Source organism: Mytilus trossulus, chromosome 1 (genome assembly GCF_036588685.1).
Source record: "Mytilus trossulus isolate FHL-02 chromosome 1, PNRI_Mtr1.1.1.hap1, whole genome shotgun sequence".
Classification (NCBI taxonomy): Eukaryota; Metazoa; Mollusca; class Bivalvia; order Mytilida; family Mytilidae; genus Mytilus; species Mytilus trossulus.
In genome coordinates this window covers 1329572-1343588 of record NC_086373.1, presented here as the reverse complement: position 1 = coordinate 1343588, position 14017 = coordinate 1329572, and the positions used below count along the sequence as shown (strand labels likewise).

The window sequence follows — 14017 nt, the reverse complement described above, 5'->3', positions numbered from 1 at the left end:
TAGCTAGTCTAGCTGCTTCATAGATATTGATTGCAGTTAGCCTAGCTACTCGTTCATAAGATCAAAATCTATGTAAACTACGTAGCCGCTACGATATTGAACGGAAACCGGTTCATAAAAAATCAATCTTTTTAAAACTACATTTGGAAGTGGTATTTTTAAGTCCGATCTTTCCGAGTCATATTTGCAATATCGGCTCCTCGCTCTTTATTGTTAGGGGACTTAGATTTCTATTGATTTTAAGTTATTATCATCAAAATAAAAAGGAACATTAACATTCTTAACCGCGAAATTAGAATTCATGCTATCGAAAGCAAAGGTCTGTCTTGTCGTTCATATATACTTTGACTGAACTATGAAATGATATAACAAATGTATTCACTATTTTAAGAAGAACTTCTGTTCAACACATAAGCACTATAAATAACTTGAATAGAAATGTTGTTCATAGTCTAAGCATAATCGATTCGCGTGTACATTTGTTCAACGCATTGTTTTCCAACCACCGCATTTATATTACGTGTCTGTGAAACTGACTGAAAACTAAGTACAATCACGTGTAAATTAATATGCATTTATAGTAGTTGAAAACAAACAAACAACATAACAGAAAATAATGAGAACTGTGTTGTCCGTAATTTGTATAGGAATAACGCCCAAAACCGGCGGAACCTTCAACGGCTGTCGACGTTATTTTAGAATTGGCGCAATGTATTCCCGCCATTTCAAATTGTTAACCCATTTTGTAGAAATATCTCTTTTTCCATTCCGGTGACCCCATCGTTTTATTTCATGATTTTATCACTCTTTTATAGTTATTTCTCATTAAATAAAGGCGGGAAAATTATTATAGCAACTTATCGCTATTATTTTCCACTCAGCAATTGGTAATATTATTAAAATAGTTTGTATTAACAACTTGGTTAACAGAACAAACAAGTTTTATGGGAAACCAACTTTTAAAAAAAATGTTACACTGCTATTGACTTGAGGTCCCGATTTCCAAATTCCATGAAAAAGACGGCGTTCTAAATCGAAAACGAGGTCGGTGACCCCATTTTTTTATTTGCTTATTTTGAAGCTTTTAACTAACCTAAAGAAAATATAAAATATAAAGAAGATATTATTGGTAGATCTGAATAGAAGGATTTGTCTTTAAAGAGATTTAACCCATTCATCCTTTAGGATCGAAAAATCAGAAATTTATCATCGTTGTATACTTATCTAAAAATATGGAAACTATTGGCACTTTTTGTTAAGCCGACAACACATTTTGCAATATTAAATATACATTTCATAACTGTTACGTCTCACAATTCAATCTGAGGTATATAAGATGCACAATTTTCATGCAAGTGCATGAATTTTAAAAAACAAAGAAATATTGTCACCCTTTTTTGTTATCAACATATTAAAATTAACGGTAGATGTATAGGCTTGCAATTTGTGTAAAACTATTCATACTTAGTGCGAAAAAAAAATTATGTTGTCTAATATTCTAACAAAATGGAAAATAATAGAACCATAGAATTTGTTGATGCGACAAATGAATTAAAACTGTTAAAATTAAGTTTCTTCACTACTATTTTACAATTCATTCTAAGGTAAAAAAATAAATAAAAAATACCAAAATATCAGGCAAGTCCAAAAATATCAATAAAAAGACAGAAATATTGTCATTTCATTTAATATAAGTAATCGTAGACCTATAGAGCTCTCAATTTGTCTAATTAAAGGCTACAGGGGTAAATTGCGGTTCAAAGTCATAAATCGATTGAGAGAAACAAAATACTGGTAACAAGGTAAAAGTAATGGAAACACATCAATAAACTAACGTATTAACCAATGAATTCGTTTTTGTCCTTGCTGATAAAGCTGTTAATAATATCATTATTGTATGACGTAAATTTTACATTGAGGTTCTGCAAAAAGAATACACTAATTCACCAACATTCCAACTGACTCCATTTTCGGAAAACGACATCTGTAACAAACATAAATATGTTGCTACTTCTTTACAAGCAGAACCAATTAAAGGAAAGTCCCAACCATGTATTGGCTATCGAAGCTTCGCAAAACACCTTACAAATATAGATTTATTTCGTCTTTAAGCAATTGTTTCACTCCTAAATTGTCTATTCTACTTACTTGTAAACTTGGTAAAATCAAAAAACTCAATTGAACAATGTACAAAAAGAACTATTTTTTATCATATTTTAACAAAAGAAGACTATTGGCACTTATTTATGCAACAACATATACAAACCTTTATGTCTTGCAAATAATTCTAATTTATATAAAGTACTCAAGTATCAAGCATATAATACTTAAACTTTGAGATGAATCATTAAAGAATTAGCATTGGTTACGTCATCAGTGAAACCAACTATGCAGTAGTAGATGTGCGTTTACTTTATACACAAAACACAAAATTCCCGCCTCTTTCACGTGAAGGCGCGCCTTTCTCGCGTTAACACGATGTTGAAGGTGAGATTAAACGGCCCGCATCCTTTTTCGGTTTATTTAAGTTTTGAGTTAACAATGCAGAGTTAACATGAAGTACAGACGAGTAAACGCTGTGTAAACCTTATCCACGCGTCTTCGTGTAATTCTTGGTCTGCATCAAACTGCATAAAACTATTAAACCAAAAATTATTAAACCAGGGATATCGTTACCATAAAATACTTAAAACATTTACTAATTTTTTCCATAGATATAAAGATTTGGTTTTGAAGTTTGTTTGTACCTGTAGAAAACTTATTTCAAACGGGATAGCACCTCCTCATTTTTACGGAAATGTTGTTAACCGTGCCCGGAAATTTAGAAATGATCCAAGTAAACTTGTTGCTCCTTTACATAACTTATTCTTAAAGGTTACTTATTCAACACTGTAATACGATCATTGAATATTGTTTTTATTGGTATAAATATTGATTTTGTTATCAGTAGATTAAAAGCTAACTAAATATTACTAATATGTAATATACATATACATTTTCATGGATCTACAATCTGTCGATACCTGTAACTTGGCATTGCACACGGTCATGTTCTTCTCTGGCTGTTTATGACGTCTTTACACTAAATCCATTGTATGTTGGATGTGTACGGATTGAGTGTTTAGTCTTAGAGGCATGATTTTTTTATTAGTTGTTAGTGGCTTTGAACTAGCTGTCAGATAACTGCGAGTACTCTCAGTTCTTTGCTTTGTGCCTTTTTGTGTCGGGATGTATAAGTACCCGGCCACGTCCACTTGTATTTTTTGTCTATCTGATGAGTTAAGCCTTTTTCAACTGATTTTTATAGTTCGTTCTTATGTTGTACTGTTATTCCACTGTCCCAGGTAAGGGGGAGGGTTGGGATCCCGCTAACATGTTTAACCCCGCCACATTATTTATGTATGTGCCTGTCCCAAGTCAGGAGCCTGTAATTCAGTGGTTGTCGTTTGTTTATGTGTTACATATTTGTTTTTCGTTCATTTTTTTTACTTTAATAAGGCCGTTAGTTTTCTCGTTTGAATTGTTTTACATTGTCTTATCAGGGCCTTTTATAGCTGACTATGCGGTATGGGGTTTTCTCATTGTTGAAGGCCGTACGGTGACCTATAATTGTTAATGTTTGTGTCTTTTTGGTCTTTTGTGGATAGTTGTCTCATTGGCAATCATACCACATCTTCTTTTTATATAAAAACAATATTATTATAATATATAAAAAACTATAGAGATGTTGCTTTTTTGTTAAACAGCTCAACAGACTATATTTTAAAGGGAAAATAGCAGATGAAAACGTAAGGTATCTTATTCATTCAACCACCAAAATTTTCTTAAATGATCAAATTGAATAAATTGGAAAATTCAAGATTTTATTAAACGACACGTTAGATCAAAATCTGGTTTTAGGTGGAGATTTTTATAAGATACTAAATCCATCTTTAGACAAAATGCGTGGTTCAAAATATAACACACCTGTCAAACATGAAAAGAGTTTGTAAAAGAATTTGAGTTATGTGATATTTGGAGGACAAAATTGTTAATTATAGATTATATACTTGGCGTCAAAGACCCCCTATTAAACAATGTCGCTTAGATGTTTGGTTAATATAAAAAAAATTGTCAAGCAATGTTATCAAAACCTCCATTGTCCCGTCTATAAAAACTGATCATACTTATAAAATTGACACTGTCTGGCGAAAATTTTAGTGAGAGATGTCCCGGTTTTCTTGAAATTAAACTGGGGTTTACTGACAGATAAAGATTATGTGGATATAGTCAAAAAAAACTTTATCAGAATGTGATAATAAATATCACAATTTAGAAAAAAAAGTTTGAAATGGGATACCATAAAAAGTGAAATAAGAGGCGTAACATTAGAACATGAAATTTCGGGAAAGAGAGTACAATTTTTAAAATAACATCGAAATTCAGAAAACCCTCTTTTTCGTATCTGTATCTGTATCTGTGTAATACTGAAATTAACTCAAAATACTGAGCGAAACTTATCCAGGAAATGACAATATCCTTCATGCGCCTTGAAATGAGGAACTCAAAACTCACGTGTAAACAAAAAATCTCTGTGTAGTGATATTTGACACATTTCTATTATAAAATGACTGAGCTGAACCATTTGTGTTAATTTAGAAAGTTAGGGAACACAGAATAAATGTGTAAAAACTATAAAGCTATTAAATGTTTTCAAAGTATTAAATTGTTAAAGAACTTATTGTGTTAAAAATGGGATTTCTTTACCCTGAGGAGCCACATCGCAAAAGGATACTCGGGGTTTGATAATTTACGGAACAATGAATCTCACTTCGTACCCCGAAAATTTAACCACACATGTAAAAATGTCTCAGCTTCGAAACAAGCCAAAACATATACAAGTTTATGATATGGGCTGAGCAACAGAAGAATACTTTACCATTACCGCCTATGCAGAAACAAGTGCGCATATTGCCCCATCTTCTAAGAAAAAGTCCAGAGATATCTTAAGATGATTTCACCTTGTACACCACAGAAAATTGTGAAAATGATGGTTAGTATTTTTTAATTTATACCTAGTTATCATAAATGGTTTAAGATAAATATTATTGATAAAGATCAGTCAAATGGCAATGAAATTTTCGCTTTTAAAATGCATTATTGGCACGGGGCTGAACACTTTTTTTAGGCACACTCATAATTTTGTTTACCCCCGAGAGATCCGAAAGGAATTGTTTATTTATTTGAAAAATGCAAGAAATAACTAACATGTAATATTATTATATTATTAAAAAGATAACATGGCACGATATAGTGTTTGTTATGTAATTATCACTCTGGTCTACAGGAATAAATGATAATCAAGGGAGATAACACACTTCACCCGAGTAAAGTGTGATACATCATTACATGTGCTTTTATCCAATGATTTGACCCTGGTCAGTAGATATCATATGCAAATTAACAGGAAACAAACATGTACATGTATTAAGAAAATCATGAATAACTATTTTTAATGCTCGCGAGCAAAACACTAGATATTGACATTTCTCAGTGAAAAGAAGGGATGGTCAAACCTTCTTGAAAACAATATTGCTATTCAACCATTAAGCTAGTTAGCCACTACTCAATTCTTCTAATATAAACGGTTTAAATGAAGGTGGCTAAGCAACAAGGGAGAAGCATTTTTCTTTCTTTGTGATAAAACTGTCAAGAGTTAGATTTTTCTCTCTCAATAATACTTATGTGTTTAAATTAAATGATAATTTTCGGCTCTCCCTTGATACCATTTGCGAGTATGGTCTTGAGGAAACGATGATAGTCCGTCGGACAGGGACGATAAATGGCTGGCCCGTGTTAAGAGAGAGCCATATCTCTTGCACGTTAAAGACACCCTTGTAGATTTCGAAAAAGAGTAGGCTAATGCCGCTACAAGGCAGCACTCGCACCCGCAAAGTGGAAAGGGATTAATATAAGTTGTAAAACTTGTTTCCCAATCCACTATAAATAAATATGTTTAAACTAATTAAATGATAACACAGCCTGAGTACATTTTTTGTCTTATTTCAGTTCCAGACATATCTTTACTTTTTATCATGAGATGGCAAACTAACGGTTTTTAAAAGTCTTGAATAACTGGTTAGCATTTTGTTTTATTAGGCAGGTGCTAAATTAGTTATTTATGGTATTTGTGCAATTGAATTTACAGTCGGTATGTAAAAAATATGCTAATATTAAAACTGTTGCTATGGTCTTGATATTAAATGAAAAGGCTTGGTTACTGATCTTTTCGACTCGATATTTGAAGTTAAATCTTGCGGCAACTGTTTTTCATGTAACACTGCAAACTATATTTGGCACTATTTTGATCTGTCGTTATTTAATGACGCCATAATACATGTTATGTCACATGGTTTCCTTTAATACTTTATATGCATTTCTCACTGATAAAGGTTTTCACTGAAATACATGTAAAAAGCCTTTTTTTTTCAAATAGAATTATGTTAAAGGACAAGTTTAAAAATTTGCACTTCATTGCACTCTAATTACATGATAAGAATGAATTTCACAGTAGTTTTGATTATTTTTCACATATTAGATACCAGATGTCCACTAGTAAGAATAATTATTTTGTTTTTGTTTTTTATAAAATCTACATTTTTGCATAATTTCTCTGTCAAAATGCACTTTTAGACACAAGAAAATGTTATGGAATGCTTTCACAGGGTCTGCATATTGTAATTTAAGGTTATTATCAGAAGTTTTGTCTTTGTTTTGAATAGTGAAAGAATACTGGAAGAAATTAATTATACATACACATTGTATTAAAAATAAATGAATATAGCGATAAAAGTGTCATTGCCATATAGTGCTGAAACGACTTTATTTTTTTTTCAGAAATGGACAAAAATCCACATATTTATTCAAAACGTCATACCGATAAAGATCACCTAAAAATATTTGGAAAAATTAGAACTATGAATTTCAATATGAGACAATATCCCTAATGTGCCTTGAAATGAGGAACTCAAAAGTCATGTGTAAACAAAAAATCTAGTGAAATTTGACACATTTCTATGATAAACAAATGACTGAGCTGAACCATTTGTGTTAATTTAGAAATTAGTTAGGGAACACAGAATAAATGTGTAAAAACTATAAAGCTATCAAATGTTTTCAAAGTATTCAATTTTTAAAGAACTTATTGTGTTAAAAATTGGAATTTTTATCATGAGTAGCCACATCGCAAAAGGATACTCGGGGTTTTCTAATTTACGGAAAAATGAATCAAACTCCATAACCCGAAAATTTAACCACACACGAAAAAGTGTTTCAGCTTCGAAACAAGCCATTATATATGTACAAGTTTATGATATGGGCTGAGCAACAGAATAAAACGTTACCATTACCGCCTATGCAGAAACAATTGCGCATATTGCCCCAGCTAGTCGCGCGATATAACTTCCTTAAAACTTTAAACAGTTTTACAGTTCACGGCAGTATTTGGTAGTAAGTTCCAATCAGTGATAGTTTGTCGAAAAAAAACTATATAATGTCAGTATTTGCTGATAAAAGTTTTATTTGTTTGACGTTAGAAGTTCTGGATGGTCTTGCATTAAATTTTATATGAAGTTCAGTGGGGATGGCCACCAGGTCATTCACTATTTTATACAGTAATAACAGTCGTTGTTCTTGTCTCCTTTCCACAAGAGGTTTCTATCCAAGGTCCTTCATCATGAAGGTGTCATAACTAGTACGTCTATAGTCTTTGAAAACAAATCTAGCTGCTCTTTTTTGTATGTTCTCTATGCGGTTTATGTCTTTTTTGTAGATATGGGTCCCATACAGTGCCTGAGTAATCCACGAACTAGCGAGATGTAAGCTGTTTTTTTTAAATTTTGTTGCAGTGTTTAAGGTTCCATCTGATGAATCCCAGTGTAGAATTGTCGTTGTTGCCGAATTTGTTAATGTGTGATGACCATTTTAAATTATTGCTAATAATTACACCTAAGTATGGATGGTCATTGACTTGCTCTAATATGTGGTTATAACTGTATGTGAGCGGAGACCTAAAATGACATAGCATTTACTGACATTAAAACGCATACCCCAGTCATTTGCCCAGTTGTCAAGTGAGTCTATATCTTTCTGTATTCGGAGTTTGTCCTGTGGTGTCTTGATGGTATTATACAGGAGGCAGTCGTCAGCAAACAGACGTACCTGTGATATTACACATAGCGGCAGGTCATTAATATGACATAGAAAAAGAAGGGGGCCGAGGACAGTTCATTTGGGCACCCCTGAGTCGACGGAACAAGATGATGAAAAATCCCCTTCGACGATAACTTGCTGGTGGCGTTGCATTAGGAATGATTTAATCCATGCATTTTTATTACCATCAATTTTATAGTTCTTTAACTTGTCTAGGAGTTTTCGATGAGGCACAGTGTTGAATGCCTTACTAAAGTCCAGTATGGTTAAATCAATTTGCTTCTTGACATCAAAAGATTTCATGATGTCATGCATAGTAATTAGAACTTGACTTTCTCAGGAATGGCCACTACGCAAACCATGTCGTACTTTTGGATAAAAATATGAATACACTTTTGATTGAATTAGAAGATTAAAACAAATTGTAAACAATCAAACAGTGGGGGGGGCTATTTTCCGATCACACACCCTGCACTGCGAAAGCAACGAAAGAAATTCAAATAAATCTTATAAGAAAAACAAAATTATAGAAATAATTTGTAAACAAATTACCTGTAAACGACATTGAAATAAGATAAAAATTCTACAACAAGAGAGTAATTTACTTGAAAATATGTACTCATCAAAACAAGACCTTGATAAATATTCAAATGATTCTAGGTTTTTTTTCAAATTTTATTCTGAAGCTTAAAGATCTGGAAAACGATATATGCAATTCAGTTTTTCATAATCTGAGCGCGTTAAAGTGTAAATATTCAAAAATAATAAAAGCCCTGGTACAGACGTTTTACAAATTTATCTGGATTGATATAAAAAAAAAATTTGTTTTAGAATGCTATGAAAGCATTAGCCTGCTCTTTTTCAGAATCTACAAGAGCTTGTTTTATGTGCAAGATATATGGCTCCATTTTAACACGGTTGAGCCATTTATCATCCCCTCCGTCTGACTTTTATCTTTTCCTTAAGACCACGCTCGCCAATTGTGTAAAAGGTACAGCCGAAAATTCAGTCCCAGACCGGGAACCCAACCAGGAACCTTTTACTAAGCAGTACATCACGGCTCTCTTTCGCAATAAATATTCGTAGTTCAGTCAAAATAAGTTTAACCTCCAACTAATTGCAAAAGAAAAATGTTTAAGTTCTAATTTAAAGCATTAAGCCCCAAATATACACAGAAAAAAAATCCCATAAAATTTAACTTGAGGAAAACTCAAATTGTGCATTTTAAACTTCTTATGGAAATTAACATTAAAAAGGGAGATAACTCTGCAAAAATGAGTCTGTTTTTGTCAGGTTTGGTGGATTTTCGTAAATTCATGTAAAATATGATACTTTCAGTGGGTTATAAGTTTGTATTTTACATATTACATAATCTTATGCTCATAAAATGTAAAAAAAAAAAAAAAAAAAAAAAAAAAAACCAAATGTTATGGGTATTTTGGTTTTTTTTTTGCACATTTTTCATTCGAGAAATTGCAATTTCTGGTTTTGAAAAAAATAATGTGAATACTTGGTATTGTTTTATCATCTGTAAATTATATTTGTTCAGCATCTACCTTGTTTAAAAAAAACTGTCAACCACAATTAGAAGAATACATGCTTAATTAGTTTCATTCCATTTGAGATTCTTTACCTTGACATTCTAAATAATTTATTAAATGGTCAACTAATAGATTATGAAATCTAGGTTGTAGCTGGATAAAAAATATGAAAACACCTTTAGAGTTGTTTGTTATACTCGAAAGACGGATAAAACATCATGAATCAATACATTCTGTTGAATATAGGCGGGAAAGTTATAATTGTGTATCAATTTTTATTGACATTTCTGCCTTTTTTTGCAGAGTTATCTCCCTGGTTAATGCAAATCTACATAAGAATTTTGAAATCATTATTTTTAAGTTTTCCTCAAGTTAGATTTTATGGGACTTTTTTCTCTGAATATTTGTGATATATTGCTAATGATTAAAACTTAGAAATCTTCTGTTGCAATTTCTTCATGGTTAGGGTCAAATTTATGCTAGATTATCGTAAATACAATCAGAATTTTGGTATAAAAATTGAGGATTCTGAAATAAAAATTTCACAGTTGGCTGATGACACCACTTGTTTTTTGAAAGTTGTATTTTCCGTGCATATTTCGAATCGATATCGACAATTTCCCATAACTTGCACAACAGCCTGAAACCTCTGTCTTTGTTGTAGATATCGACGATATCGCCAAATATTCCATTACTTGAACAACGGCCTGAAACCTCTGTCTTGGTTGTCGATATCAACGATATCGACGATATCGAATCGATATAGAAAAACATTCAATAGCTTGAACAACGGCCTGAAACCTCTGCCTTGGCTGTCGATAATTGTGAATATAACAATATGTGATTATATATACAATAAAGTTAAAATGGTGAAAAACGCTAAATGAGCAAAGTAAATTTGAATTATTCCAAAAGAAATTGACAATTTGACACAATTGACATTTTGTCTATGATGTTGTTTTATGTAAATTTCTATGTTGATTATAAAGTAATTAGGTAATTTGATTATTGATGGTATCATTCAAAAGGGGGACAATGTACGTACTTATATGTGTTTCCCCCTGGTTGAAGTTAATCCGTAAATTTTCTTTTTCAATCCAGTTTACATACGATTTTTTTCTATGTTAGCAATGCATTTAAGACTTCATGTAAAATATCTTAACTTGACATTCATCCATACATAGATGTTAACGCAATAAGAATATGGTATGGTTGCCCAAGTATTTCGGGATCAGCGTTTGTCAACTGTTTTTAGTTCAATGTCAAATGTTTTTGTTTGTCCTTATATGTCTTATTTGCTACCGGGTTTGTCTTTTGTCCTCTGTTAGCCTTCTTCTTAGATGTCATGGGTTGTCAACACTTCTTTTAAGATTATGTTCTCCTTTAATGGATATCCATATATCATATATCATCGGGGAGAGGTTTAAAAGTTTCTATGTCGATATGGATTCTATATCGTATCGCTGTTGTCGATATCGACAATATCGACGTCTTGTCTGTTCATAATTTTTTCAATTCAGAAATTTTCGATACCGATTCGATATCGTGTTGTTATTGTCGATATCGTCGATAGTATGTATTTTCAAGCTATCTTCATTCGTCGATATCGATTCGATATAGTACCGAAATTGTCGATATCGTCGCTATCGACATCTTTTTTGGTCTTGGACATGTATGATATTTTTTGAATATTGATAAACAGAAGTTACTGTCGCCTGGATTCATTTTGATCTTATCGTCACTGATGAGTCTTATGTAGACAAGACACATGTGTGGCGTATTAGATTATAATTCTGGTACCTTTGATAACTATTTACACATCAAGGTCGATGCCACTGCTGGTGGGCGTTTCGTCTCCGAGGATATCACCAGCCCAGTAGTCAGCACTTCTATATTGTCATTTTTATAAATTTCCTGTTACAAAACTTTAAATTTTTCGAAAAACTAAAGATTTTCTTATCCCAGGAAAAGATTACCTTAGATGTTTTTGGCACAACTTTTTGGAATTTTAGATCATCAATGCTCTTCAACTTTGTACTTGTTTGGCTTAATAACTATTTTGATCTGAGCGTCACTGATGAGTCTTATGTAGAAGAAACGCGCGTCTGGCGTATTGAATTTTAATCCTGGTACCTTTGATAGCTTTTAAAAAAGGGACGAAAGACACCAAAGGGACAGTCAAACTCATAAATCTAAAACAAACTGACAACGCCATGGTTAAAAATAAAACGACAAACAGAAAAACAGAAAAACAATAGTACACATGACACAACATAGAAAACTAAAAAATAAACAACACGAACCCCACCAAAATCTAGGGGTGATCGCAGGTGCTCCGGAAGGGTAAGCAGATATTTCCCCACATGGACTGTTGAAATAATGTTTTTAAGTATTTTGGCAACAATCGTCTGGCAAAGTTGAAAGAAAAATATGAAAACATTGAATTACTAGGAAAATTTAAACCAGAAATTCCTTTATCAAATAGCAAAATTAAAAGCTCAAGCACAACGAAAGAAAACAATTAGAAAACAACTGTCATAATCCCAACTTACTTTTTTTTTTTTAAATACAAACTTTTGTTTTAAACGAAAACATTTAAATAAAGGCAACAGTACAGTAGTATACCGCTGTCCAAAACTCATAAATCGATAGAAAAAAAAACAAATCCGGGTTACAAACTAAAACTGAGGGGAAACGCATTGAATATTAGAGGAGAACTACGACAAAACAGAAACACAACATTAAAATGTAACACACACAGAAACGAACTAATCATTTGACAAAATACGATGAGAAAAACAAATATAACATAAAAACAACACTCGACAACTATTTATCTTGATAAACTCACAGTATTGATTCTTCCTTTTTATACTGTTTGATCCATCTGTAATGTAAAATCATTTCGTAATTTAACTGGCAAAATTTCCAATCTGATTTTATTTTTTACATATGCTTTGATGTGTCTTGATCTAATTAACGTTTACAAAAAAGAACCTATGTATCTTTATTTCTCAACAAACCAAATCAGAAAAGAAAATATCGACTGCAAGTTCATGTTATTGTTTAACAGAAACATTAAACAAAAAAAAAGGAAAGTGCATCGGTTTTGTAAGATCACGACCGATCAACAAGTTTAAACAGTTTGAATATATTGGACCGTCTATTTTGCTATACAAACATAAAATATATGGTTCACAACATTTTTTGAATGTTCGCATAAATAAATTAAAAAAAAGGAAATTCATCATTCATATCTACATAAAATGTTTGTCTATAGAAATTGTAGATGTAGATGTATTTATTGTCTACTAAAGTCAAAACGACTCGTTGATTAACATACAAACTCGTTTTATTAAAAAACACAAAAATATAAAAAGTGGTTATATTGTTCCATTTAAGCTTACCGTATTATGTTTCCCATTTCGGACGTTTCGTCTTACTGTAAAAAAAACACTATTGTTTACACACAAGCAATGTCTTAGGATTATATCATTTTGGTTTCAATGGATTCATATCAAGCGAGAAAATCAACCTTTTGACTTCCATGATAATCTATAAATCAACAAGATGAACTGAAGATATCAACAGAACTTTTCGGTTTATCAAAGCATTAAATATAATAAAATATCTAAAATTGAGAATGGAAATCTGTATTTTTCTGTGTTCAGTATTTTTTGTTATGCACTTTTGTGTTAGGGATACTGGTATAATTAGTAGTTATTTCACATACAAATGTACACTTCATAGACGAAAAATTCTTTTTAGTAATTTTAGAAGGAAAAATGTTTGATACAAAACATTACTAACGAAAAGTAAATTCACTCTACAACCGGGAATCCGAATAATAGAGAGCAATCTATACCATACCTTCAAATACACAGAAAAAAATGTTTCTATGAGCTGATATTTAGAGTAATTATGAATATAATATGTGTTTAGTGGTGTATCACATACACTTGTTGGTGGATCTGTCGAAGAGTTGTCACTTGCTCAAATCAATCAATTTGAAATACAACTTCACAATTTTGATGGATTCAGTCGAGGACTATACAAGAAAATGGGCTAAGCGCGAGAAGGAAGACGTAGACACTCTTTCCGAATGGATTAAGGCAGTGAAAAAGAGTTATATTGTATGTATTCTAAAAAGATCTTTGGAATTTTTAAGTATCCACATCTGATTCACTCCACCTCTAGAATAGATAGTTTTACTTCGCAACTTTGAAGCCCGTCTTTGATTGCTGATAAAATAGATGTAAACTAGAGAAAGAAATTGATAAAAATGA

The 14017-nt window shown here is 31.8% G+C and overlaps 1 protein-coding gene across 1 annotated transcript in view; it reads right to left on the bottom strand.

Annotated features, from left to right (window-relative positions):
* Positions 1 to 14017, bottom strand: part of LOC134698876 (uncharacterized) — a 249622-nt gene that overhangs the window by 167121 nt on the left and 68484 nt on the right. Inside the window, exons 2-3 of the mRNA XM_063560556.1 lie at positions 13139 to 13173; positions 12583 to 12618 (exon numbers count right to left, since the gene is read on the bottom strand). Coding sequence (XP_063416626.1) covers positions 12583 to 12618; positions 13139 to 13155 — 53 coding nt within the window. The 5' untranslated portion in view covers positions 13156 to 13173. The remainder of the gene's footprint in view (positions 1 to 12582; positions 12619 to 13138; positions 13174 to 14017) is intronic.